Source organism: Spinacia oleracea, chromosome 4, assembly GCF_020520425.1.
Source record: "Spinacia oleracea cultivar Varoflay chromosome 4, BTI_SOV_V1, whole genome shotgun sequence".
Classification (NCBI taxonomy): Eukaryota; Viridiplantae; Streptophyta; class Magnoliopsida; order Caryophyllales; family Amaranthaceae; genus Spinacia; species Spinacia oleracea.
The window spans coordinates 160,639,090-160,666,543 of NC_079490.1; the positions used below are offsets into that span (position 1 = coordinate 160,639,090).

General features: G+C 37.6%; 4 protein-coding genes across 4 annotated transcripts; 1 reads left to right on the forward strand and 3 right to left on the reverse strand.

Moving 5' to 3' along the window:
* Positions 1–5,568: 5,568 nt before the first annotated feature.
* On the reverse strand, positions 5,569–10,031 carry LOC130471276 (uncharacterized). The gene is made up of 8 exons (XM_056841315.1): positions 9,901–10,031; positions 8,886–9,161; positions 8,474–8,787; positions 8,206–8,388; positions 7,589–7,699; positions 7,418–7,487; positions 7,233–7,331; positions 5,569–5,856 (listed from the first exon to the last, which is right to left on the reverse strand). The coding sequence occupies exons 2-8, from the start codon at positions 9,111–9,113 to the stop codon at positions 5,761–5,763; spliced, it is 1,101 nt and encodes a 366-aa protein (XP_056697293.1). The 5' UTR covers positions 9,114–9,161; positions 9,901–10,031; the 3' UTR covers positions 5,569–5,760.
* Positions 10,032–12,315: 2,284 nt separating this feature from the next.
* On the reverse strand, positions 12,316–17,373 carry LOC110780473 (uncharacterized). The gene is made up of 5 exons (XM_056842521.1): positions 17,309–17,373; positions 16,830–16,968; positions 15,919–15,996; positions 15,768–15,845; positions 12,316–15,657 (listed from the first exon to the last, which is right to left on the reverse strand). Exons 1-5 carry the CDS (start codon positions 17,371–17,373, stop codon positions 12,316–12,318), a joined length of 3,702 nt encoding a protein of 1,233 aa, XP_056698499.1.
* LOC110779277 (uncharacterized) lies at positions 17,332–21,242 on the forward strand. The gene is made up of 5 exons (XM_056841316.1): positions 17,332–17,470; positions 17,567–17,686; positions 20,275–20,412; positions 20,542–20,742; positions 20,879–21,242. Exons 2-5 carry the CDS (start codon positions 17,603–17,605, stop codon positions 20,978–20,980), a joined length of 525 nt encoding a protein of 174 aa, XP_056697294.1. The 5' UTR covers positions 17,332–17,470; positions 17,567–17,602; the 3' UTR covers positions 20,981–21,242.
* A 1,159-nt stretch (positions 21,243–22,401) lies between these two features.
* LOC110779276 (protein FAR1-RELATED SEQUENCE 5-like) lies at positions 22,402–25,336 on the reverse strand. The gene is made up of 3 exons (XM_056842522.1): positions 25,150–25,336; positions 22,904–25,042; positions 22,402–22,481 (listed from the first exon to the last, which is right to left on the reverse strand). The coding sequence occupies exons 1-3, from the start codon at positions 25,334–25,336 to the stop codon at positions 22,402–22,404; spliced, it is 2,406 nt and encodes an 801-aa protein (XP_056698500.1).
* Between the last annotated feature and the right edge of the window lie 2,118 nt (positions 25,337–27,454).

Genomic DNA, 27,454 nt, shown 5'->3' on the forward strand with positions numbered 1-27,454 from the left:
TCTTACTATGTTGGTTAGATTTTAAGTGAACTAAAATCCTTAATCATGCAACATAATCAAGCTTTGATCTCATGCATTTTAAGACATATTTAAAAGCAATAAATAACTTAAAACATGTATAAGATAAATGTGATCTAGTATGACCCGACTTCATCTTGAAGCTTTAACTTCAAAGTCTGTCTTGAAAATCTCCGTGGGAGGCACCATTTTCTTCAAATAGGATAAGCTATAATTAAAATTAATTACAACTATTTGATGGTACGCAGACCATATTTGAATTGAAAAACAACTTTGGTACTTTAGACCAATTACATTCAAATTAATGGTACGCAGACCATATTTTCTATCCTATTTGGGCCATACTAGTCACTTCATAACCTGCAAAATAGTACATATACAATATATACCATTCACCCATTCATTATCATGAATGGCCCACATAGCTGGTTAGTAAAACACATTATGCATCACATAAACATTTGCAGCAATTAATCAAGGGCACCAATAATCTACAAATTATTCAGTCCTTATTAATTCTAATCAAGTTGTTTTAACCTTAAGGATTTGTAGACCTAATCAAGAGTTTATGACTAAAAAAGGGCTCCCACTTAAACCAATAAATTCATATGCTTTACTAATTTTAAACATAAAAATGTATTTCTAGTCTAACCGGAAACATACAAATTTAATTAAAATTTAAAGCTCATATAAATTTATAATTGAATCCAAAAAGTTTAATTTAATTTCAGTCGTATTTAAATTAATTCATGATTTTAATTTTAGTAAAATAATTAGAATAAATAAATTTATTATAATTACAATATTCAAAATTAAAATCCAAGAAAATAATTTAAATTATTAATTTTAAAATTAATTAAAATTACGTAAACTGAAAATTTCAAATTAAAATTTCAAAACGATCTAATCGCAACGCAACAATCCCACGCAACGCACGCCCATGGGCCACAGGCACACAGCCATCGCTGGCCATGTGCGCGCAGCCCATGCGCTGTGTCGCATCGCTGCTGCTCACCATCGCAAGGCATCAATCGAACACGCGAGCTGGTGCTCGCTGCGCGCGCCAGCGCTCGATACATGCGAGCCATCGCTCGCTGCGCTCGCTTGCCAGCGCTCGATCCATGCGAGCCATCGCTCGCTGCGCGCCTGCCTTTCCCGCACGCGAGCTTGCGCTCATCGCACGAGGCAGCAGTATGCGAGATGGCGCTCGCTGCGCGCGAGCCATCGACGTTGTGCGTAGCGCTCGTGGCACGCGAGCTTGCGCTCGCTGCGCGCGAGGCTCCGCATGCTTGCGCGAGGCAGTGCGCGCTGTGGCGCAGCACGCTTGCTGCCCACACGCGACTGCTCGTGCCTTTCTCTCGCCCCTGCCCACACGCCCATTGCTCACAGCCCACGACACAAGGCAGGGCTACTGCCTTGTGCTCGTGCACCATGCCCTTGCTCGCTGCATTCGTACCGCATGGGCGACGAGCTCCCTTGCTCGTCGTCGCATGCCCGCACTATACAACACCCCTTAAGGGTTACACGTAGCGTCCATTGCTTTGTGCGTGCAAGTTATATGAGCGAGTCGCATAAAAATTAAAAATTTATATTCAAAATTAATGACAAATTAATAAATAATATTAATTTCATAATTTTAGGGCGAAAAATCGAAAATTTATTATTTAATTGATTTCCGATTAACATGGATTCAAGTCTAGGTCATAAAAATTAAAATTTAACATAAATTTAAAATTTTTATGGTGGTTTTTAATCAGAGGTATCTAATTAAATTATAACTAATTATAAAAATCAAATTAATTCTAAAATATTCCAATTTTCAACAAATTAATCATAATTACAAATTAGATTGCATAATTAACAAGGCTAGGCATTCAAACTTGTTAAACATATACAGTAGGTCAATCAAAAATTCAAGATTTATCAACAAGAATCGCAAATATTTAATTTAACATCTTAAATTTACGAAATTTTGCATTCGAAAAACTAAAACCTCCGAAAAGTCATAGTTAGGCTTCGAATTTGAGAATTCAGGGTTCGGCCGAAAAATACAAATTTTTGTCAAAATTTTAGAATGCCTTTTACATGCGGAATTGACACAATAATCACTCGATTTGGATGAGTAACGAAGAAACTGCCGAAAAACTGCGTACGTATAATTAAATAAACGCAATTTGCAATTAATTAACAATTACGAAAATTAATCACCCCTTTTAATTCTTGCAAATTTGTAATATTTAACCATGTTCATGCAATTTAGATTATGAAAATAATAAGAGGCTCGTGATACCACTGTTAGGTTATGATACATATGACAATACATAAATCATGCGGAAAAACCATAAAGCCAGGAAAGCATATTATTTACACATAATCATTTAGCATAGTTTAGATGCATACACTTTGTTGCGTGCCCTCCCTAGCTGCGCCCGAACCGAACAAGAACAAGTCTTTAGGACTCCAAGTGTCGTCCCTCCGTAGATAGTCCACAGCACGTCCGGATCCGCCTTAAGCTTGACCAACTAGGATCGCCCTTAAGGTACTTAGAATTTTCGGCTATTGTAGGCAATTATATGACTGAATTTTTGTCTCAAAAATCACTTTGAATACTTGAATACTCGATATAAATTATGAGCCCTTAACTCATATTTATAGACCATGGAATAAGTAATCGAATCCAACTAGGATACGAATTAATTAAATTAGAATCATAGTAGAATTATTATTTAATTAATTTATCTTTTAGGATTAGGAATTTTAATCATTAAACAAATCCTATACTCTTTAGGTTTCGTATGTGAACACAAACTCTACACGAGCATGACCTACGAGCGTGCAGGCCATGCCCGCGCACAGCCTACACGGCCGCTCGGCCCACGCGAGCCGCAAGCCCACGCGAGCAGCAGCACAGCTCGCAGCCCATTGCTGCGCGCGCTGTGCGCGCTGCCACGGCCTGCTGGGCCTGGCCTTGCGCTGGGCCTGGCGTGGCCTTGGCTGTTTGTGTGGCGCGCTTGGCTTGCTGGGCGATGGCCTGGCTTCGTGCTGGGCCTTCGTCCGGCAGGCCTCGTCCGATGCTTATTCGTACGATACGCTTCCGATTAAATTCCCGGTTCCGGAATTCATTTCCGATACGAACAATATTTAATATTTCCGATTCCGGAATTAATTTCCGTTTTCGAACAAATATTTAATATTTCCGTTACCGGAATTATTTTCCGATTCCGATAATATTTCCGATTCTGACAATATTTCCGTTTCCGGCAATATTTCCGATTCCGGCAATATTTCCATTTCCGATAATATTTTCCGATACGTACCATGTTTCCGTTTCCGGCAACATCTACGACTTGGATAATATTTATATTTCCGATACGATCCATATTTCCGTTTCTGGCAATATCATTGTTTCCGGAGTATTCATTTCTTGCCTGTGACGATCTCAGCTCCCACTGAAACCAAGATCCGTCGATTCCGAATATCCATAGATGGAGTATTTAATTCCATTAAATACTTGATCCGTTTACGTACTATTTGTGTGACCCTACGGGTTCAGTCAAGAGTAAGCTGTGGATTAATATCATTAATTCCACTTGAACTGAAGCGGCCTCTAGCTAGGCATTCAGCTCACTTGATCTCACTGAATTTATTAACTTGTTAATTAATACTGAACCGCACTTATTAGACTTAACATAGAATGCATACTTGGACCAAGGGCATTATTTCCTTCAGATTCCGGTTATTTCATATTTGAATGCATCTGCGATAGGATACAGAATCACAGAGGAGTTAAAGGCAGGAAGTTTTGGTTTAGGAAGAATTGTGCCTTCTTTGAATGATCTTAAATCGAGTGACACTAAGAAAAAGAATCTCAAAAGAAAAGTTGCTCGTTTATCAAATATGCCATCTGCTGAAGAGCTTGATACTTCCCATCCATCTAAAAAGGTATGATATTCTTATAGTAAGTTTTAACAATATAGTTAGTAGTGCATTTGCCGTATTTACATTTGCTACTGCTTACTGATGTATCTACTCGTATATTCGAATGTATTTCCTATTGTCTACTGATGTATCTTATACTGTTTATTGATGTATCTTTTACTGGTTATGTAGTATGTAGTATGAACTGTCAGTGGAAATTTAATGATGGTTTCTTCAAATTATAGAATTGATTGTTGTAACTCTGTAAACTTACCCTGCAAATAAACTCCGTTCTGCTGGACCTTTTCTCTTCTTTGATAAAAGTTACTGAGAAATCTTTGTTTACTATTGTACTACATTTCTTGTTATGCATTCTCTTTATGTTTTCTTTGGGTAGTACATTTGCCGTATTTAGAGTTCTTCAACCTCCCCAATTTCAGGAATTCGCTAAGAAGATTGTCTCCATCACCAACCAGATAGCACACAATTTTGTTGAGCTAGGAGAAGTGATTGTAAAAGCTGACAAGGATTTTCCAGGCACCGAAAACATAAAGAAGATACAAAGAGATGCTACTGAGGCGTCCACTAAAATTTCTGAGATACAAGCAGATGTAAGTGACTTTGATGCTTTTCTTAGACAACCTGGAGTTCTCGATGAAATTGATCGTGTTGAAAAGTCTTATAGCAAGAGTTTGGAGCAGAAGAATTGTGAGGAAACATGTCCATTAGAGCTGCCAGAATTTGATGTTCCGACATTTAGCCTAGGACTTAATTTTGCACCACCTGATGCGGATGTGCAAACAAACAATGAAGTGGTCCAGACTAAAGGAGGCAAAACATCTGCTAACAAGAGTCCGGAGCAGAAGAATTGTGAGGAAACGTGTCCATTAGAGCTGCCAGAATTTCCGTCATTTAGCCTAGGACTTAATTTTACACCACCTGATGCGGATGTGCAAAGAAACAATAAAGTGGTCCAGAATAAAGGAGGCCACAATTTTGTTGATCCCACTGATAACACAACTACAGAATTTGAAGTGAGGAGAGATCGCCCTCGAAGAGAGAATAAAAACCTTTCTTTATATCAAAGGTCTCCTTATTATGATCGATACGTTGATGTGCTTAAAAGGATGAGTAAGATTGAGAAACAGTTGTGCAATTATGTTTTGATGGCCGGAGATTCCAAGTAAGTTATCTTCCTTTCTTTTGCATCTAATTTGGTAATAAGTTATAGCTTACACACTCGAATTCACTTATTTCACTAGTAGAAAAATATTGATTTGAGGCGTCACTTTTATATTGATTTGCGGCGTTTTAGGCATAGCAGCAAATAGAGTGGCAGCAAATGAATGGTATTGATTTGCGGCGTTTTTTAACGCCTCAAATCAATCATTCATTTGCGGCGCTATTAAAAAAAACGCCTCAAATTATATGAATTCTATAGCGGCGTTTCTACCTGAACGCCTCAAACTTTGGTAAAATTGCGGGAGTTTATACGCCGCAAATAATTTGTAATTTTTTTTTAATAAATAATATATTTTTTGTGAACTAAACAATCCCAAAAATATAAAACCTGTACTCACGCCACATTTATACAACGTTCAAAAGTGTCATCAACCACCAATAACTTCCAAGAAACTTTGATTTTTACGTATAAGTTAACCATCATATGTTTACAAAATAAACCAACTAAATAGTTTCAAGTCTATAATAAATATATCTTTTACACTTCACACGTTACAAAATTGCACCAAAAATATAATAAGGCAATCATATATGATTTTAATAGCATGAAACATCCACAAAAAGAGATCGATGAAGCGTTAATTACACACAATGTTCGGTGAAGTATGATGCCCATTTGTCTCGTATTTCATCAATTTGCTCATCGGTGAAAGGATCTCCACTCATTGATGTGCAAACCTAACAAAATAATATATACATCATAAAATTAGTTATCTTCGGTTAGATTCAATACTGATGCCCATGTCAAGTTGTCAACTTATCCAGTGTCTCTAGTAACGGGATAAAGCAGAATGTGCGACGATGTTACGCTGAAAAGCTCTAGTTTCATGCAAGAATGAAATGCTTGACATATGATTTTACCATTTGTCAGAGGATTTAGCAAAGATTCATATTTGCTGTTATAGTTTCTGTAGTTTTCCAGCCTGTTTATAGTTAGGTGTTCTGTGTGCCTTACGGTTATAAACCCTTTAAATGTTTAATATACTTAGTATTAGGTTACTTAGACTCATTCCCATCTACTTTGGTCAAGTTATGCACGTTTAAGGCTTTAATGATCATTATAGGTTATATTTTGACCGTTATAGTCGTTTTTGCTCCCAACTCTAACCCGTGAACTTAGATTGGTATTCTAAACCCTTTAAATGTTTAATATACTTAGTATTAGGTTACTTAGACTCATTCCCATCTACTTTGGTCAAGTTATGCACGTTTAAGGCTTTAATGATCATTATAGGTAATATTTTGACCGTTATAGTCGTTTTTGCTCCCAACTCTAACCAGTGAACTTAGATTGGTATTCTAAACCCTTTAAATGTTTAATATACTTAGTATTAGGTTACTTAGACTCATTCCCATCTACTTTGGTCAAGTTATGCGCGTTTAAGGCTTTATTGATCAATAAAGGTCATATTTTGACCGTTATAGTCGTTTTTGCTCCCAACTCTAACCCATGAACTTAGATTGGTATTCTAAACCCTTTAAATGTTTAATATGCTTTGTATTAGGTTACTTAGACTCATTCCCATCTACTTTGGTATAGTTATGCGCGTTTAAGGCTTTAGTGAACAATAAAGGTCATTTTTTGACCGTTATAGTCGTTTTTGCTCCCAACTCTAACCCGTGAACTTAGATTGGTATTCTAAACCCTTTAAATGTTTAATATACTTAGTATTAGGTTACTTAGACTCATTCCCATCTTCTTTGGTCAATTTATGCACGTTTAAGGCTTTAATGATCATTATAGGTCATATTTTGACCGTTATAGTCGTTTTTGCTCTCAACTCTAACCCGTGAACTTAGATTGGTATTCTAAACCCTTAAAATGTTTAATATACTTAGTATTAGGTTACTTAGAATCATTACCATCTACTTTGGTCAAGTTATGCGCGTTTAAGGCTTTAATGATCATTATAGGTCATATTTTGACCGTTATAGTCGTTTTTGCTCCCAACTCTAACCCGTGAACTTAGATTGGTATTTTAAACCAAATTAAAACATAACCAAATTAAAATCCAAAAATAAATTAAACTATATAACAAGGATAACACCCTTACCTTCTCTAAGTCTGAAACATCATTGCAGCAAGAGACTAAATCAAACATGTACCGCATTACGTAAAATCCACACTCAAGGCCTCCCTTTTGTTGAGCGCACTAGAAACAAGGGTAGAATTTAGATTAAGTAAAAATGGAATATATACAAACTATAAATATCAAATAATTTTTACGTGTGCAGTTACCTCCACATATTTCCATAAAGGCTCTTTCCTGTTGACACGGTTGCCACACATCTTGTACCTTGTAAAAAAACTAGAAATTCCCAATTAATCTTAAGTTATTGCTTGGTTATATCCTTAGATGGATACTTGATAAAAACATAATTACATAACGAAAAAACTAAAAGGACTTACTGTCTCACTATTGTCTTCATCTTTATCTTTCGACCTAAACTCAAGCAAATGGAATCGAAGTGATATATGGTGCAATTTTTTACAGATATTGCAAGGAGCATCCAATGGTCGCTGGATCCAATAACAATTCCATTACCATTTTAATAATATAAGTAAGAATATGAGCAACACAGCAGGCGCAACAACTTAGAACAACAACATATGCACTGACTTAGAACAGTAACTATCAGACAGCATCAACTTAGCATAACTGATCATGCATAGCAGCAGCAACTTAGCATAACAATAGCAGCATATAACAAGAACTTCAGAAGCAATAATACATCAGACATATCAGATAGCAACATCACAATACATCAGAACTGAAGCAACAACAACAGTGTGGCAGCAACACAATACAACAGAATTGAATGCCATTTCAAAAGAGTAGCAGCAGCAGCATAATAAAAAGAACATCAGATGTATTATTGCTGCTGAAAGTCTGGCTACTTGCAAGAGAGTTCATTGGTAAACGGTGACTGAGTAATGTAGTTTAGAGTTCATTGCCAATTTTTATTTTGTGAACACCATTTCATACAATAGAATTGAAGCAACAAACGAACTCATTTCATACTTACTTTTCAAAAATAGGTGCCAGAACAAACTCATTTCTGGATTTTACTGATTCGTTCATTGCTTTGAAAATGTATGCGTTGACTTCCTCTGTGCTTGATTTTATTTTGGTGTCAGAAGTAGTGTCTGGACATAGCCACCCAACTTTGGAAGCCTTGTCATTTGAGTTCAATTCATGTTGGAGTGCTCTGAGCGGTCGATTATTGAATAGGTTACATGATTTACGTGAAAGAAAGTTAAATCTATTACCTACTTGAGATTAAAAAAAATTACCTCATGAAAACTTGAATAATGGATATATTTAGCTTTGCTCCTCTTAAGAACTGTGAAATATCATTCTTGTCTACTTGAATTTTTCCATTTTCATTGTAATGGAACGAGGTACCATCTAGAATCACTTCAAAAGAATCACCATCTGGCATGGAGGCAACAAATGTCCGCAACCACTCACATTCTTGACTAAGGGAATCTACAATGGTATCGGGAATATCCGGGCTTTTTCGAGAAGCCGACAAGCCAGAGGCTAGTTCATTGCTAAAAATCATCTCTGGCGACATCCGCTTCAACTTCTTAACTTTCGGTGTCGCCTAAAAATTAAAATCAAAGAATATAAACTATAATCGATAACATGATTGGTGAATATGAAATACATATAATTGAATAAATACAATTAGAATCTTATTACCTCAACTGAAAACCTAATTAATGTAGTAGGCCATTGCACATATGTACCAATAGCATTCTCCATTGCCTCAATTTCGAACGCCGGAACAGGAACAGGAAGTGGCAAGCCCAAGAATTCATCTGGCACTTTCTGAATTTTCACCTTCAAATGACCGGGAAGTAACGATACAGTGTGACAAACTTCATTCTCTCGAGGTGGATATGCGGTAGCACTCGCCACATCATACATTGCTCCAGATTCCGGGTCTTTAAGTAGAAGTTGGCATGTAGTTTCTACCTGGGTAAGGATTTTTATCACATTAGACATATATATTAGAGATAAGTAAACTTCAAATAAGTTTACACAAAATAAGGCAAAACATTTGCACTTCAACACTGGTCAACTTTGACTAGATTCTTGAAAAAGTCAACTCTGGTCAACTTTGACCTGAACCTCAAAAAAGTCAACCCTGTTGACCAGAACTAACAACATAATGGCATCAGATTTGCAATGTGAATTTGATTCCTAGACACATATATTAGATTTTTTTTCTAATTAAGTCGGAATTTTGGGATATGTTTGTGTATTGGGATTCTATAACTTTAACTTGTATGATACGGCGTCTAATGCTCAATTTTTAACAGAACTTTGTGAATTGGATTAAAGTGCCACTCTCAGTGCATTGGCTGCTGAACAACTTGGTCAGTTTTCCGGACATGTGCCTCACTACACTGCTGTCCTGTAGCAGCACTGCACTGCTGTCCTGTAGCAGCACTGCACTGCTGTCCTACTGTGCACTGCACTGCTGTCCTACTGCAAGCAGTGCAATGCACAGCAGGACAGCAGTGCAATGATGCTGTGATGTAGTGGTGCAGTGCTGTTGTGCAGTAGACAAGTGGATCAGTGCTGCAGTGTAGTGGTTCTCGTATAGCTCAAAAAACCGGGCATTACTCTAGCTATGAAAATCTTGAGTCTAGGAAAAGCTAGAATCTGTATGCATAAGCTCATAATAGACATTCAGTGAGTGATAAGTTACCTCGAAGGGCGGCAGAACCTCCTCCAACTCAGATGGCAGAGCCTTCTCATGGGGTAGCTCAATTTGCCTGGGTGGTGAACGTTGAGAGTGGTTCGAAGGAGTTGTTGAAGGCAATGTGGTACCTTCTCGTGGGCCGCATATAGAAAATCACAAGAATTGAATTACTTACATATTTGTCAGCAATTGCCTTCGTTTTGGGCTTTGGGATAGATCTTTTTCCTGTTTTTTTGTCTTTCTTATGCATTGAACAATACCAATCATCACCTCGATTTTGTTCAGAATTTGGGTAAAAGCCCTCGTGGATCCATATTTTCCGAGCATCCTCATAGTTATATTGTCCCAAGTGATGAGGATTATCATTCGATTTTGCACTCTTTTGGGCCTTTTGACGCTTAAGCTAACAAACATAAATTTTTACGTTAGTTTCATACCATAGCCAATTATACACATCATACAAAATAGTGAAATATAAACTTACCACTGCTATGTCAGATGTTTTTGACTTTTTAAATGTCTCCCAATCTTCTCGTTGGATGTTTTTCCAAATCTCATATGGTTGACGATTGACCTCATTTTTGCTCAACTTTCTTGTAAAAATAATATGGCCACTCACTAGCTTTCCCTTGAAGTCCCTGAATCTCTTAGCTACACTAGAGAGGAAATTCTTTTTGATTACTGGATCATCTTCAAGGTGGAATCTTGCCTGCACGTTTAAAACAAAACAATCAAGACATGGCAGGAATACAGTCTGAAATAGCTGAAATACAGGCTGAACTACCGAACTACTGAACTAATGAACTAGCTGAAATACAGGCTGAACTACTGAACTAGCTGACCTACTGAACTAGCTGAACTACTGAACCAGGTTCACTGCTGAACCTGCTGCCCTACTAAAGCTGAACTACTGAACTAGCTGAACTACTGAACTACTCAACTAGCTGAACTACTCAACCCAGCAGGGCCTGACACAAAACAGAGTGGCCGGGCTAGGCATGGACCAGGACTGTTAAGGACCGCGACCTGCATGCTAGAATGAGGCCCTGCTGAAGAATGAGGCTGGAATACACGATATACAACTGTAGTTTCTAAACAGACCTAGAACACGAGACAAAAACTAAAACACTCAGATAATTAATTAACAGCAACCATCAGCTGTACTAAAACTAAACTACAAATCCTGATTTGTCCTAAATAATCAACCAGTAATCCAAAGCTAATGTGACACTGCTGCCCTATGTCTCAAGCCTTAAACAACACTGACAGATGAACCAGTAATACAGATGTGAGTGAACAAAACAAATAACTAAACTACTGAACTAGTTGAACCTGCTGCCCCTATATCTCAAGCCTTAAACTACACCGACAGCATTAATTGCCAAGAGCATGTCAAGTAGAAGCAAGTATGCTCACTCAACATGTAGCCCAAACATCAAAAGAATCGCTGGACAATGATCATGCCAGCTGAAACAGAAAAACCAGCTAACATATTCTAAGCAGCTCAACAGAAACCAAAGGCAAAATGAATAAAAAAATAACCCCAAACCTTCCCAACTTCTACAAAATCACACTAAATCAAGTAGAAACCAACGACCGGGCTGTTTAAAATTTCAAAAAATAAAGGCAGTAGGTATAGAAAAATGAAAAAAAAGAATAATTTTAGCACTTACCATTGTGTCCTCCCATAATTTACTCCTTAAACCTTGACTAACACTTGGCCAATCCCAATTAATATTCAACTTGCGACTACACAAACCGATCTGTTGACCATACTTCAATCTCCATTTGCCGGATGGACGCAAAAGGCTGTCAAACTGCAGGAACATGGGCCCGGTCCTTCCTAGCCCTTTTGTCGGACCCCTAGCTTTTCCTGACCCCCTTCCCCTACCCTTGCCTTTCTTGCTACCTGACTCCTCTGTAGGATGATTAGTATCAACTCCGAGAAGGGCAGCAGCATCAGCCAGCTCCTCAAACTCATCAAGTCGACGCAAATACTCGTCATTAGCTATATCTTCTGGTTCACCTTGGTCTTTCTCGTTCAAGGCATCATAGTCCTTATCTTTTTCTGGCGTTTCTTCATCAGATTCATCCCCATTTCTAGCCATAGCTCTGCAAAATTTGAATCTTTTAACTTTAGTACAATAGCGAAACTAAAAAGGATAATACAAAACAGAAAAGTACATAACCCAACACACTTAAAGTACACACTACAAAACAGTACAAAACCAAAAAAAGTTAAAGTATTTTTTGTACAGAACACTAGCACAATAAACAGAACACAACAGAATTAGTATAAAAAAATAACTGAACAGACAGAATAATACAAAATTGAACAAAAATAACAAGTACTTTAAATAAGAAATCAATCAACTACAAAACATGAGAAATATGTCTACACAGTGAGTACCTAAATCATCATCAAGGTTCATCAACAGTTATGCCTTCTGTATGATCTAAGCGCATATAATTGGTATCATTATCCGTTCCATCAAGCACATCGCTCTCTGAAATTGAGAACGGTGGTGAGTCATCAAACTGATCGTACTCTTCTTCATCATCGACATCACCAACACCAAGAATATATCTCTTCCCTTTAACAACAACAGACCAATCATGATCGACATTGTCTCTTATGTAGAAAACTTGCTTTGCTTGGGATGCGAGTATGAATGGCTCTGAAGTGTCGCGCAACCGTGTCATATTGATTATAGTCATATTATTGTCAACAAGCTTAACACCGCGCCGACTATTCTCTGCCCACTTGCATTGAAAAAGTGGTACCTTTATTTTTCCACTATAATCAAGCACCCATATTTCCTGAATGACCCCATAATATGGATGTGTTGCATCAACTGGATTCTTATCTTTAGCACTTGCATAATCTCTAGAAGAAGCAACCATTGTAACACCACTATTTTGCGTAGACCTTGACTTTTTGTCTTGACGTAGCGTATGGAAGGTATATCCATTGATGTCATACCCTTCATATGAGTGCAAAGTATCTTGTGGACCATATGATAGCCATTTTATCGTATTGGAGATTTTGTGGCCTTTAACATCCAACTCAGCCATCACTTTATTTTGAAACCAATCACTGAAAGTACGATTATGTTCCAACACCAAGGCACGTTCTGTTTTAGTCGGATTTCGAGCTCTTAACTCCTGCATATGCTTTTCTAAGTACGGACTAACCTCTGTGAGTTGTTGTAGCACACATAAGTGGGCTTGCATCTGTTTCTCTAATGGAGCACTGATATCTTTAGCACCAATTGTGCCTTTGCCTTCAAGTCTCCCCTCATGTCGAGATTTAGGAAGTCCGATTGGTTCAGCTCTGGACATATATTCAGCAATAAACGCACCAATCTCCGCCGACACAGTTCCTTGAATCATACTTGCTTCTGGTCGTGCGGGATTCCTCACCTTTCTCTGCATGCACCCCATATGCCTTTCAAAAGGATAAGCCCATCTCATGAACACTGGACCACAAAGCTTGATTTCTCGAACAAGATGGACAACTAAATGAACCATTATGTCGAAAAACGAAGGCGGAAAATACATCTCAAACTGGCACAGTGTTACAACTACATTAGCTTGTAGTTTGTCTAATTCCTCCGGATCAAGTACCTTGTTGCATATTGTATTGAAAAACGAACAAAGTCTCGTGATGGCATCTCTTACATGCTTAGGCAAAATCCCACGAATTGCAATGGGCAACAATACTTGCATCATGACATGACAATCATGGGATTTCATTGCATGTAATTTCAATTCAGTCATACACACAAGCTTTCTTATATTCGATGAGTAGCCCTTAGGAACTTTAATTCCATAAAGACACTCTAGAAATATTCTTTTCTCAACTTTAGACAATGTATAGCAAGCAGGGGGTAAATAGTAAGACTTACCTTTCCCCTTTCTGGCCTTTTCCTTAAGCTTTGGCCATAAATGAGGTCGAATCTTCAGGTGTTGCATGTCTCTCCGCACCTTAATGCCATCCTTCGATTTCTTATCCATGTTCAACAATGTACCCAAAATGGCCTCACACACATTTTTTTCTATGTGCATTACATCGAGACAATGTCTAACTGACAGATGCTTCCAATATTCCAGTTTCCAAAAGGCAGACTCCTTCTTCCAAATTCCATCTTTTTTATTTTTCCCAGATTTTCCAAAAACCGTCTCTATGCCTTTAACACGGTTGTAAACCTCTCTTCCAGATGACGGTCTACGAAATCTACGTTCTTCCACGTTGCCATCAAATATAGATTTTTTCTTTCGATAAGGATGAAACCTATTTAGCCACTTTCTATGAACTGGATACACGTGTTTTCTAGAATTTGGCAACCAGGTTGATTCCATATCATCTTCACAAACTGGGCATGGCATCTTTCCCTTTACCTTATACCCTGACAAGTTACCATAAGCCGGGTAGTCATTGATGGTACAAAATAACATTGCACGCAACGTGAAAATCTCATCACCATACGCATCTAAAACAGAAATACCTTCATCCCACATTTTTTTCAAATCATCAATGAGCGGAGCAAGGTATACATCAATATCGTTTCCTGGTTGTTTCGGCCCTTGTATAAGTAAGGATAACATAATATTCTTTGACTTCATGCACAACCAAGGAGGCAAATTATAAATTACTAACAGAACAGGCCAAGTGCTGTGTTGACTGCTTAGACTACCAAATGGGTTCATTCCGTCAGTAGAAAGCGCAAGCCTAAGATTCCTATCTTCTTTGCCGAATTCTGGAAATTCTTCATCAATATCTTTCCATTGAGGAGAATCTGCCGGATGTCTAAGCAACCCATCTTTCTTCCTCTTATCTGCATGCCACCTCAAGTTCTTTGCCTCCTTCTTTATTGAAAACAATCGTCTAAACCTTGGTATTATTGGAAGATACCAAAGCAGTTTAGCAGAGGGACCTTTCTTGCCTTCCCCGGGCATAACTCCATCTGGGAGCTTGTAACGAGACTTACCACACCGAGGACATTTATCTAAATCTGCAAACTCTTTTCGATACAAAATACAATCATTTGGACAAGCATCTATTTTCTCATATGCTAATCCAAAAGGACACATCAACTTGTTGGCATAATAAGTTGACTTAGGCAACACATTCCCTTCGGGAAACATGTCCTCTAATGCCTCCAAAAATTGTGAAAAAATTGCGTCAGTCACACCGCCCTTTATTTTCAGGTTGGTCAACACTGACACAGCCGACAACTGAGTGTACTTGACACATCCAGGATACAAAGGTTTCTCAGCAGCTTCTGACAAACGTTCAAATAAATGAGGCTTATCTTGAATTGCCTCCATCATTTCATCTATATGATCCTCCTCAATATCATCATCCACGTCTTCTTCACCTTCATCATCTTCCTCCGAAAACATATCCTCGGTCCGATCAATAGGTTCAGTGTGTACATGATGGTCAATAATTGGATTTTCACTGGAATTTCCCGTATATCCTCCGATCTCACCATGCCATATCCACACATGGTATTGTTGCCTAAACCCACGACGAATCACATGATCTCTTAATGTTTTGATACTACTAACCCTACTCACATTTTCGCAATCGACACATGGACAATAAAACCCATTATCTTGTACATTTTCTTGATGCTCCAAAGCACATCTACAAAACTCCTCTACCCCGTTCAAGAACCCCAACGAAGTTCGCTTCTCATACATCCAACTTCGACTCATACCTTCTGTTTCACCGGCTAAAGTCATGATACAACCAAACTGTCAACACATTAACACATAGCAACTCACATTGAAATTGGTGTAACACGTTGTATACATGCTTAAATGAATTTCGTGAAACATAGTTGAACTATACAAAAAGAACATACAACACCAAGAACAACAAGAGCAAAAACAGCAACAACGACAACAAAAGCAAGCAACAACAATAAGATCAACAACAAAAACTAAGCAAATCAGAACTAGCAAAACAAAAAAACAGAGAACAACATGTTACACCCAACAACATGAACAAAAAACCTGGACCCAAATAACAAATTCATGGCTTTCAGTTCCTGTGACCTGTGTCATGGTGGCATAGGATTTACCAGTGAAGGCCTACTGAGGAAAATAATCAAGGTGGCCAAGAAGAGTATTCATTTGAATTGGAGCAAACTGAGCTTAAACATGGAAAAAAGTCGGACTACAAATAATAATAGGCTAACTGTGTCAAATCGAATATGCAATTTCAGTGTAGCATTCAGTCAATCTAAGTTTTACTTTTGAAGTACAAATTGAAATCAATTTTCTGCTAGAGTATTCAACTTGACAAGCAGAGATATGCGTGAATACAACGGTATATAAGTGCTTTACATTATTTAATCAAAATAACGATGCAATCCTCAACAGTCAATTACCTCTTCAGTGAGAAATATTATCTCTAGAAAGATGAATCAGCAAGTTCCCCAATTCCAAGCACAACTGAAAATATGCAAAAAGCCATATATATAAGAGAAAATGCTAACCTGAAAGAGTTAAAGGAAATTAAAATCTGAGTACAGAGTCTAGAAACAACCTTTACGGGTTTACATATTCAAAGACGGCGAGGAAGTCGGTCCAGCTCAGGGGCTACAAGAGAAGCTGCAGTCACTAGGTAAATTTTCAAGTTTCTTAGTCTTGAGCCTGAACCAATACCAAATTTGTAGGATACAATCAGAGATAAAGTTTAGGCATTTTTAAGGTTCTATTAAGACAAAATTTGACATTGAAAATTAGGGTTAATTAATTTACAGTTTCAGGGGAGAGAGGAGAGGAGAGGACAGAGCAAGAGAGTACTAATTAGATAATTCAAACACAATTCATGTTAATTGCGAGACTGATATGAGGGGGAATAGAGCAATTAAACGAAAAAAACGGAAAGGATGAGGAGGAGCAGTGGAAGCATAATTTACCTCAATTGAGAACGGCGGCGGCGGAGATGAGTTCGAATGACCACGGCGGCGGTGGAGCTTAAGTTTTCCGGCGAAATTCGGTGGTGAAGAGAGTAGGTCAGGGTCAGTCGTATGAAGGAAGAAGAAGGTGTTGGTGTTTCTGTGAAGTGAGACAAGCCAAACGAAAGAGACGAAAGAGAGAAGCAGCTGGCTCCAAAAATATGGGGTTAATACGCGTGTCTCTGTGTGGGGGACAGGTGACAACTTTGCGGCGTTAAAAGGAGCCACGCCGCAAAACGTTTATTTTTTTATTAATTTGCTGCGTCATAATAGTAAATAACGCCGCAAAGTGTTAATTTTTAACTGATTCTTCGAATTTGTCGTTTAGTTAGAGGCGTTAAGTAATTAACGCAGCAAAATCATGGCAGCAAATGAATGTTTTTCTACTAGTGTTTCTTTCTGGTTTTTATTTGTTTTATGGTTATAGTGAAATCTTTTACAGTAATGGAAATTTTAAGGTTGAACGCCATAATCTTTCATCGCTTTTGGAGGATGGGGTGAGCATGAGTGTTATTGATATTTGGGCTCTGATATTAAATCAGAAGGACTTAGGGCGTGGGCTAGGGTCACCTAAGAGATTCTTTTGTTCAGCCACGGCTAGTGTAAGTAGTATATGTTATTCCTTATACACATAAGTTATTATTCAAAATGAAGAATGATTAACATGTTACTGTATTTCAAAATAATTGAATTCTTAGGTTGACGTGACTCAAAGTCATATGCAAAGAAAGTAGATGATTAAGGGTACCCTTGACTTTAAGATTAGATTGGTCGGTATGGTGAAATGCTCCAAAGTATCCATTTCAGATATTGATCTTGTAAGTTACCTTTCTCTAATCTATTCCTTATCTAACGTACATGCAAGTTCATGTTTATAATAATTTTAGTTTCAGATAGTATATTTAATGAATTTTGATAGTGTATCTGCTAGTTTTAGATGTTGTATCTGCTAGTTTTTGATGACGTATCTGCTAGTTTTTGATGACGTATCTACAAGATATGGTTTGTGTACCTGCTAGAATCATACAGTGGAAGTTTCCCCCCTGCCTCTAACACAAACAAAGGGAGCGAATTCGAGGGACATGGTTTAATCCTCCATGTGTTGGTACTGATTGAATAAACTGCATACATATTTCCATCTCTATCAAAATCGAAAGCAACCACCTTGTAATCATTATTAGAAGGTGAAAACCCCATAATGTAAGTCTCCCACTTAAAATCAGATGGGATTAAGGGAATTATCAGAGATTTTCTAACAGAAGGGTTTTATAATCTTAACATGACTTGTTCAGAGGAAGGGAATTCCTTGGACATGAATGACACTAACCCATTACAGTTCCCGAGGATCTTGCAGAATTTGGGGATTTGGAGAATTTGATCGATTTTCTTAAATTTGTCAGTGGGGCGAAGTGTGAATTTGCATCCCTCACAACCATTTTTCCCAATGTTTTGCATAACTAATGCATGAGCTTTGTTGTTAGGAGTGTTGTTGTTGTAAATACTAAGATGCATAGAAAAGAAATGTGGATTGTTGATTATAGAACACCAGTTTTTACAGACACACCTTAGTTTGAGCAGGGTTTTTAAAACATACTTGTAGAAGCTAGCTGCTGATTGGCAACACCTGATCAGAAATCTTCCAAGCATAGGTTCTGTAGTCAAATTTTAGGACATACCAAAAGAAAAACAGAAGGCAGAAAAGCACTTGGAATTGATGACGTATCTGCTAGTTACTGATAACGTATCTGCTAGTTTTTGGTGACGTATCTGCGAGATATGGTTTGTGTACCTGATAGTTTAAGTCCATAATACTCTGCAAGATATACTCTTCAAGATATTCCACATGCACGTCATGAGTAGAAGACATAGACACTTAGTAGACAAAATTCTTGTTAGCACAGGATAGTTAAGATCATGAATAAATCAACTGTTCAGGTAAGACTGACTTGAGCGTGGAGCACTCTATAGACAGCTTAAGGGCAGCCAAGAAGGGCATACCTGAGATTAGTTATACACGTACACACCTGTGAGTTCAAGTCCCAAAACAAGCTCTTGGAACTGGTCTTTTTGAAGGAAAGATTCACTCCCAAGTGCACAATACAACACACTAACATTTCCAAACCCTGCAAGCTTACCTGAAGGCAGTTGGTGCCACCTCTATCAAGTAGCCTGCAGAGGTTTCATCTCTGCCCTTATGAAGGGCAAGGTGCAAAGCATTATTCATTAAATTGACCAGCAACTTTAGCATATCAACCTTGCCTGATCTTGCAGCAATAATATGTAGTAAAGTCCCTCCAAATTGATTTAAGTTCCAACTCTATATGCTTTGTTTTGATGACTCCATTCGCCGAGGCCTGTAAAAAAGAACCCCTTATACCTATTGGAGTGCCTTCAATCCACTTCCCCTTATATTCTCCTGTAATTCAATGTCTGTCGTTGCTAGTCTCATTTCAATATCTGCTACTCCTGAACAATATCTCCAATTAAACAGGCCCCATCCAGCCTCTTTATCAAGTTCCCAGGGTGATATTCCATCCTTGTTCAATTCATCCACGGCAAACTCTTGTCGATCCGTAGTTCTTATGCACAAAGTCACAATAAGGCACTTCCAAACAGCATCACACTCTCGGAAAGCTACCGAAACTCTTTCCAACAATGACATCCCGTCACCTCCAAACTCAGCTTTAGATGCACTAGAAAGGCTACGAGCTTCATGGGCTAGCATCCTGATAGGAGGTAGAGGAAACCCTGGTGGTGGGTGCTTCAAATCTTCCTCTGAGAAGCAGTTGATATTCTGTAGAATCTTCATATATATTCTGTAGAAAGACAGATATTCGGACACAACAAAAATGCAATGTTAAATGATGATGATAAAGCTTTTATAGGAAAAAAAGTGTGTTAAAACAAACATCTTCCTGTCATTCTTGAGTTTGTTGGAAATTAGAAGATCTTCCCTTAAATTTCATCCCACTTTGATTGGATGATTATGATCTGATGGTACACAACCAAAGGACGACATTGCGAATATGTTTTTTATTTTTTGAAAGAAATTCCCATTTCCACTTATCGAATGAAAACGACCCACGTTTCGTGTTGTATCTGCTTGTTAATGACGTTGTATCTGCTAGTTAATGACATTGTATCTGCTAGTTAATGACGGTGTATATGCTAGTTAATGACTGTATCTGCAAGTTTTTTCAGATGTATCTGCAAGCTATTGTTCCTGTAACCATAATAGTCTGCAAAGTATGCATAACTAGGTAAAATTGGAGCAATATTTTTAGAAAAACAAAAATAAGCAGATAGCTCGGTTCCCCTGTACTATAGGCCTTAAAATAACTTGCCCACATTCATTAGTTTAAAGGCTTTTACCCTATTACACATGATAATTTTAAATGTTTGGCAGGCATTTTTCCCTATTATCCATGATGGATGTTATGTCGTTCTCTGCTTTAATTTCAAGTATTCCAAGGTTGATGTGATTGACCAGAGGATTTTGACCGGAAAAGTGAATGAAATTTATGGTGGCTACGTGACAATTCTGGTAAGATTTTAGATCGAATCTTCATCTTCCAATTTTTCTGAAATTATTGCCTGCACATCTCGTTGGTTCTATTACATTGCCTCGGATTTACTAACCATATTTTGTTGTATTATATTTTGCATTTTGTAGGCTTCGTTCTTTTCAAAGTTTTTGAAGGATATGAAGGATCCAAGAGCTAAGTTAGTAATGAATTTTGAGCCAAGGATAATCAGAATGGTATGGAAATCCAATGAGCTTGATGTTGTTGATAGTGGTGTCCTTGCAATGAGACACATGGAAACATATATGGGGCAAGCAAATTCTTGGGATCCTCTCCTAAAAAAAATTGATGTAAGAAATTAGCTTATATATGAAATTATCTTATACTTCTTATGAAAGGATTTACTTTCACATAAAAATATTATAGTTTTTCTAGACCTTTTTTTAGTGCAAAGCTAACTTAGGTTCTCCGTTCTTGTGCTTCCAGGGCCATGTTCTTAGAAATTTGAGAGCAAAATATTGTTGTGAGATTTTGAAGAATGAGTACAACGTGGTCAAAGAAGATGTGTTGAAGAAAGCAAAATTGTGAATTGAGCAAAATATTGTTGCCGGGAAGATGGAATTTTGATGTTGATCATAGACGTGTGTTCATTGTAATATTGATAGTTTGTTAATGATGTAAACTAATCGTTGGTACTGGGTTGTAGCGTTATAGGCTCTAAAACTTACCATAGCTTTATGCATTTACTATAGTATGCTGTGATGTTGATAGTTTGTTAATGATGTAAACTGACGTGTGTTGTTGGACACGATTGTGATATATCTACAATATTCTGATGTATGACAGTGGAGACTGTTGTTGCTTCTGCTTTGATTTCAAGTTCTTTTAGTTCCATTTTTATTCTGCTACAATATTGTTGCTGCTGTTGTTGAGTTCCTGTTCTGGGGTTTTGTGAGATCGGAAACTGTCCACAGACAGCTGCCTGTGGGGCTTTGGCAAGTTCAACAAGGACTAAAATAGGTGCAAAAATTAACTTGGTTGCATTGCATTGCATTAACCAGTTGTTATGGCATTTTGGGTCAAGGTTGGATTTATCGGTCTGTGATTTGGGCCTCGCAGCAGCTCAACCAGCTGGTGTACCTGATGCAACCAGCTGGTGTACCTGATGCAACCAGCTGGTGTACCTGATGCAACCAGCTGGTGTACCTGACACAATCAGCTGGTGTACCTGATATAATTTGCATTTGCATTATCTGAACTGCACCAGATTTCTATCATCCAGAATATGTTCATTTGCTACTGCTGCACCATTGCTTTTAAATTGCAATACACTCTTCAACATTCAAAATAATTACGGTTTCAATACATCACGCTTAGTTATCTGCTTCTTAGTGTTTTGTAGAAGATAAACAGATGACAGATTCTGAAACCCTGTCACAAGTCTGTTAACATGCTCCCTACAACTCCCTGGAGTAAATAAAAATGTGACAGAACGAGAACCAGTTAAAACAGGAAGTACCCTTTGATCCTTGAACAAGAAATCCTGTGATTATTGTAAGTATTATGTTAAGGGTGTTAAAAAAAAACCCCGCAAAACAAAAACAAACCAAAAAACTATTGTACAAGTAGAAAGACAAGTACTAAACCTAGAAAACAAAAAGCTAAGCATAAACTACAAAACATCAAAGTCAAGTTCATCAAACAAATGCCATAATTAACGGCACAACTCCTAAGACGTGACTCACCACATTAACTTGCTTTCTATCCTGATTGTCTGTCAGAAGCCCGACACCAACAACACAGCAGCATACTAGCAGACCCCTCCAACGCAGCAGTATAGTAGCAGACGCTTTCAACGCAGCAGCATAGTAGCAGAGCCCTCCAACGCAGCAGAAAAGTAGCAGTGACCAAGTGGGCATAAGTCAATTAGGCCAAGCCATGGAAAACCTGAAACAGACCCCTCCAACGCAGACATGAAACCAACAGCCTATCTATCACAACCAATAAGATCACCCAAAAGGGCCTGAACTGAGGATGGCATTATTGGCTAATGTTGTTGCTCCGTCACAAGCTGTGTTTGATCTGAACACTGAAAATACAAGCATTTAAAAAGAATATATCACAAGCCAATAAATAAACTTTCAGACATGTTTGCAGAACCTATGCTTGATTTTAAGAGTATGATAATAAAAAACCAACGCTGTTGTATTTACTATAGGAACACGTTGTATCTACTATAGGACTATAATGTATCTACTATAAGATTATGACGTATCTAATACAGTAATTCTGTCAAAACACTATATTAAAACTAAAATCAGCATATTTTACTTAAGGAATAAAAAAATTATGCAAATATTAAAGGAAGACATGTTACCGTATTTAATGAAGCCTTTTTGCTGGGGCAAGTGCGACTATCATGGTAATCATAAGCTCCGCAAGCTCTACAATTCCTTTTAGTTTTTTGTTGTTGTTCCATAGCCTTTTCTTTTTCTCCTTTTCTCCTCTTACCTGTCCCTTTGTTGCTAGATTGCTTCGGGTTTAGGATATTTAAATCAGATGCTGCACTAGGCCCGACAAAAATCTCCATTTCTTGAACTTTGGTAAGTTGTGTTTCACTACTATTTCTTTCCAGTACAGTCTTGCTAAAACCTTTCAGAATTTCAGCAAGATTAACCAAGTCTTCCTCATTTCTTTCAGAAAGTGCCACACAATTGTATATCTCTGACCAAATCTCACACAAAAGCTTCTTCTTACAATTTACTTGTCTACACTCTTCAAGTAGATTGTCATCCATGCCAAAAATAGGCTTTTGTTGTGCATCTTTAGTCCAACGACCTAGTACATACGAGCTTGGTAGTTCTTTAATATCTCTTGAATTTAAAACACACACTGAATGCCTACATAATATGCCTAGTCTCTCAAAAAACTTACACGAGCAAGTTATAACATCATTTTGCGCATTGAAAAGCACAATATAATTCTTACTTCTAGCAGAATCTTTCACAACAACACTCTTTGTATCATGTTCCTTTGTTATTCCAATAATCCCACAATAAAAACATGATATAGTTATTTCTCTCTGAAACATATAAAAGATAGTATGTGTGTATACCTTAGAGGCATGCCTTTCCAAAGGCAATGGCGTCTTTAGTTGGGGGAGTGAATGTTTCGAATCATAATTAAGCTTCTCTTGCCTATGTCTTTGTGAGTCCATTGCGCTTTCAAAACGCATGAAGAACTCAACAAGTGTGACATGAGGGTTTGTAAAGTTACAGAAAAAACTATTCTCACTCTCAGACCTAGAAGTTGTCCTCATGATTCCACCTAAGAAGAGATCCCTGAAATACGCCGGTATCCACTTTTTCCTGATCGAAAACATGTAGTTAAACCATTCATTACTCTCTAGGTTATATTTTCCTATAATTGATCTCCATTCAGCTTCAAATTCTGCAGGTTCATTGTCCATGTTCCACACACAACCATTTAATTCTTCAAAGAAAACTTTATCTTGGCGAAACTCTGGGGTGATTTTTTCGGATACCTTCCCCATAATGTGCCACATACAAAGTCGATGTTCGGTGTCTTTGAATACTTGCTTTATAGCAGCTTTCATCGCCGGATCTTGGTCTGTGATGATGCATGTAGGCTCATAGTTCCCCATCACTTGAAGGAAAGTCCTTAATAGCCATTCGAATGATTCTGCAGTTTCTCTTCCAATGAAACCCACGCCAAAAGTAATGCAAGACCTATGATGGTCAACTCCTGTGAATGGAACAAAATCCATCGAGTACTTGTTAGTGTCGTATGTAGCATCAAAAGAAACCATGTCACCAAACAACCTATAATTTTTCCGATAAATAGCATCTCCCCAGAATAGTCGACAAATATGATACTCGTCATCAAGTTCATAATCGAAGTAAAATCCCTCAAATACATCTCTTTTCATCAGAAAATTCTCAATCAACATCTTCCCATCTTGATCTTTGATGTACTCTTTCATATCCCTGTGGAAATTCTTGAAATCTTGAAGTGTAGCACCAATATTCCCATAGCCTCCTACTTGTTCTTTATACATCCGAAATGATTTGACTGGTCCTATATTTACTCTTGCATTGTTAACTATGAAGTTTTTCTGCATCAGTGTCATTTTCCTTGAACTTTTCATGTATTGAAAAGACATAGGACTAGCGAGACAATGGTTATGACCTTTATGAAAAACCAATACCCTATAGGTTCTATCTTCAGCATAGTATTTGAGCACGCATTTAGCTTTGCAACCAGTTCTAGTGACCTTTGTTCTACGTTGACGAGTGCCACTTTCCCTGGTTTTACCTTCCTGCTTATTGTTCCTTACTTCTTTGAACCCTGCCTTATTGCATAAACAATGCTTCAAAGAGACAATTTGTCCTGCAATCATGGTTGTTGAGGACAGTCGCATAACAAAGTGGCATATTTTAGCATAATCCTTGTAGAAATTAATTCCATCCTCTAGAGTTGGGAAAATCTTTCCCACATATGGCTTTTCCTCTTCAGGGCAGCAAGGGAACCACTCCTTGGTCCCACTCGGAGTTAGTTGTGTTTCTGGTCTAGGAGAACGCGGTAGTAGTCGTGGTGAAGTATCTAGTGTGCATTCTTCTGCCATGATAACTACAAAGGAACAAAATGTATTTATAATGTTAGATTAACTTTTCAAATAAACAATTTGCACAAATTTTATCAACACCATCTGATATAAGCATCTTCCTGTTACTAACATCTATAATACACAAATTGCACACACGATGCAGACCTTACTTGAACCATACTGCAGACAGAACATGTACAAGACCCCAGTAAACCAACTGAACCCAGGAATCCGAGCCAAACCAATGCAGCAGTACCCACCTCCCCTCCCCCCATCCCCTGCAGCAACAACACACACAACAACACTTCTGACACCATAACTACAGGCTTAGCCGTAGTATCTGCTATTACTATTTAAGGCATTCTCTTATAAGCTTGAAATCAAGAGTTTCAATATTATTGCAGTCAAAGATGTCATCTGGTATATTTCCAAACATGGCATTGTTTCCTACGGAAAAGAATGTCATGTTAGATAACTTGCCTAAACCATGTGGGAGGTCACCAGTTAACTTATGGTAACTAAGGCTTGCTATAAGAAGTTGTGTACAATTGGTTTACTAGAAGGAAGTGGGCTGCTTAGTTGGTTTTGATTTAAGGTAAGGTTCTTCAAGTTATAAAGCTTCCCAATATCAGATGGTATTTCCCCTCTTAGGAAATTGAAACTTGCTGAGAAATAAGTCAAAACCAAGTTGAACACCTCCTTTTCCTTGGATAAAATTTAATGTATCTGCAAGTTATACCTATTGTATACACAAGTTCCACCTGTTGTATCTGCAACTAATAAATGATGTATTTGCAATATTAAGATCACACACATGCCAATGAAAGACAAACATGAAACCATCAGCAATAACCATCCTCACTATTGACGGTTGCTTAAGTAACAGAGTAATATGCATTGAAACACTAATCTCCCAAGCCACAAGCCTCCCTCAAATCCCCCTCACACCTCCTTTTCCTCGGAAAAGTTTAATGTACCTGCAAGTTATACCTATTGTATACTCAAGTTCTATATGATGTATCTGCAACTCATAAATGATGTATTTGCAATATTAAGATCACAAACATGCCAATGAAAGACAAACATGAAATTTCCTTACTATTGACTATTGCTTAACAGAGTTACATGAACTGAAACGCTAATCTATCCAAAAATTAGCATATTCTACGACAAATACAATGTAAACAATTAAAACATAATTTACGGAAATCTACTACGAAATTACCTGATTTCAATCTTGTGTTTTGATGGGTAAGAGTAATGTTGCTACTTCTCCAATTGAATGCTTTCAATTTTTGATTACTGTAAGACAATTGAGAGATGAGATAGAATATATTCTTCAACTTCAATCACCGATTCGAAACAAATTAGGGTTCAAAATTATCTCGTTACAAATTTCGCAATTGAAGAAGCACAATTTTGAAGCTTTTTAGGGTTCGAATTAACGATAATTGAATGAAAAAGCTGAAGGAAATAATGCCCTTGGTCCAAGTATGCATTCAATGATAAGTCTAATAAATGCGGTTCAGTATTAATTAACAAGTTAATAATTCAGTGAGATCAAGTGAGCTGAATGCCTAGCTAGAGGCCGCTTCAGTTCAAGTGGAATTAATGATATTAATCCACAGCTTACTCTTGACTGAACCCGTAGGGTCACACAAATAGTACGTAAACGGATCAAGTATTTAATGGCATTAAATACTCCAACTATGGATATTCGGAATCGACGGATCTTGGTTTCAGTGGGAGCTGAGATCGTCACAGGCAAGAAATGAATACTCCGGAAACGATGATATTGCCGGAAACGGAAATATGGATCATATCGGAAATATAAATATTATCCAAGTCGTAGATGTTACCGGAAACGGAAACATGGTACGTATCGGAAAATATTATCGGAAATGGAAATATTGCCGGAATCGGAAATATTGCCGGAAACGGAAATATCACTACTAGAAAAGGGGATTTTAACGACAAACTTTTTCGTTGTTATAAGTCGAAAAAGTCGTCGTTAAAACTTTTAACGACAAACAAAGTTCGTCGTGATTTTTGTCGTAATAGCTTCCGACGTTATTAGTATTAACGTCAACGTTCGTCGTGAATTTTACACGACGAAATTATTGTTCGTCGTTATTTATTAACGACAAAAAGGTTGTTGATCGTCGTTATTTATTAACGACAAAAAGGTTGTTCGTCGTTATTTATTAACGACAAAAAGGTTGTTCGTCGTTATTACGTATTCAATGACGTCAAACAAAGAGCAAATAACGACCAACATAGTTGACGTAAAAAGAGAATCAAATTGACACAATAATTTTAATTATCGTCCAACAACGACAAAATATTTCGTCGTTAATGTGACTAAAATAAATATAGTTTGTCGTAAATATGAAAAATATATATAACCTGCCATTCATTCAAAACCATAAAAAGTA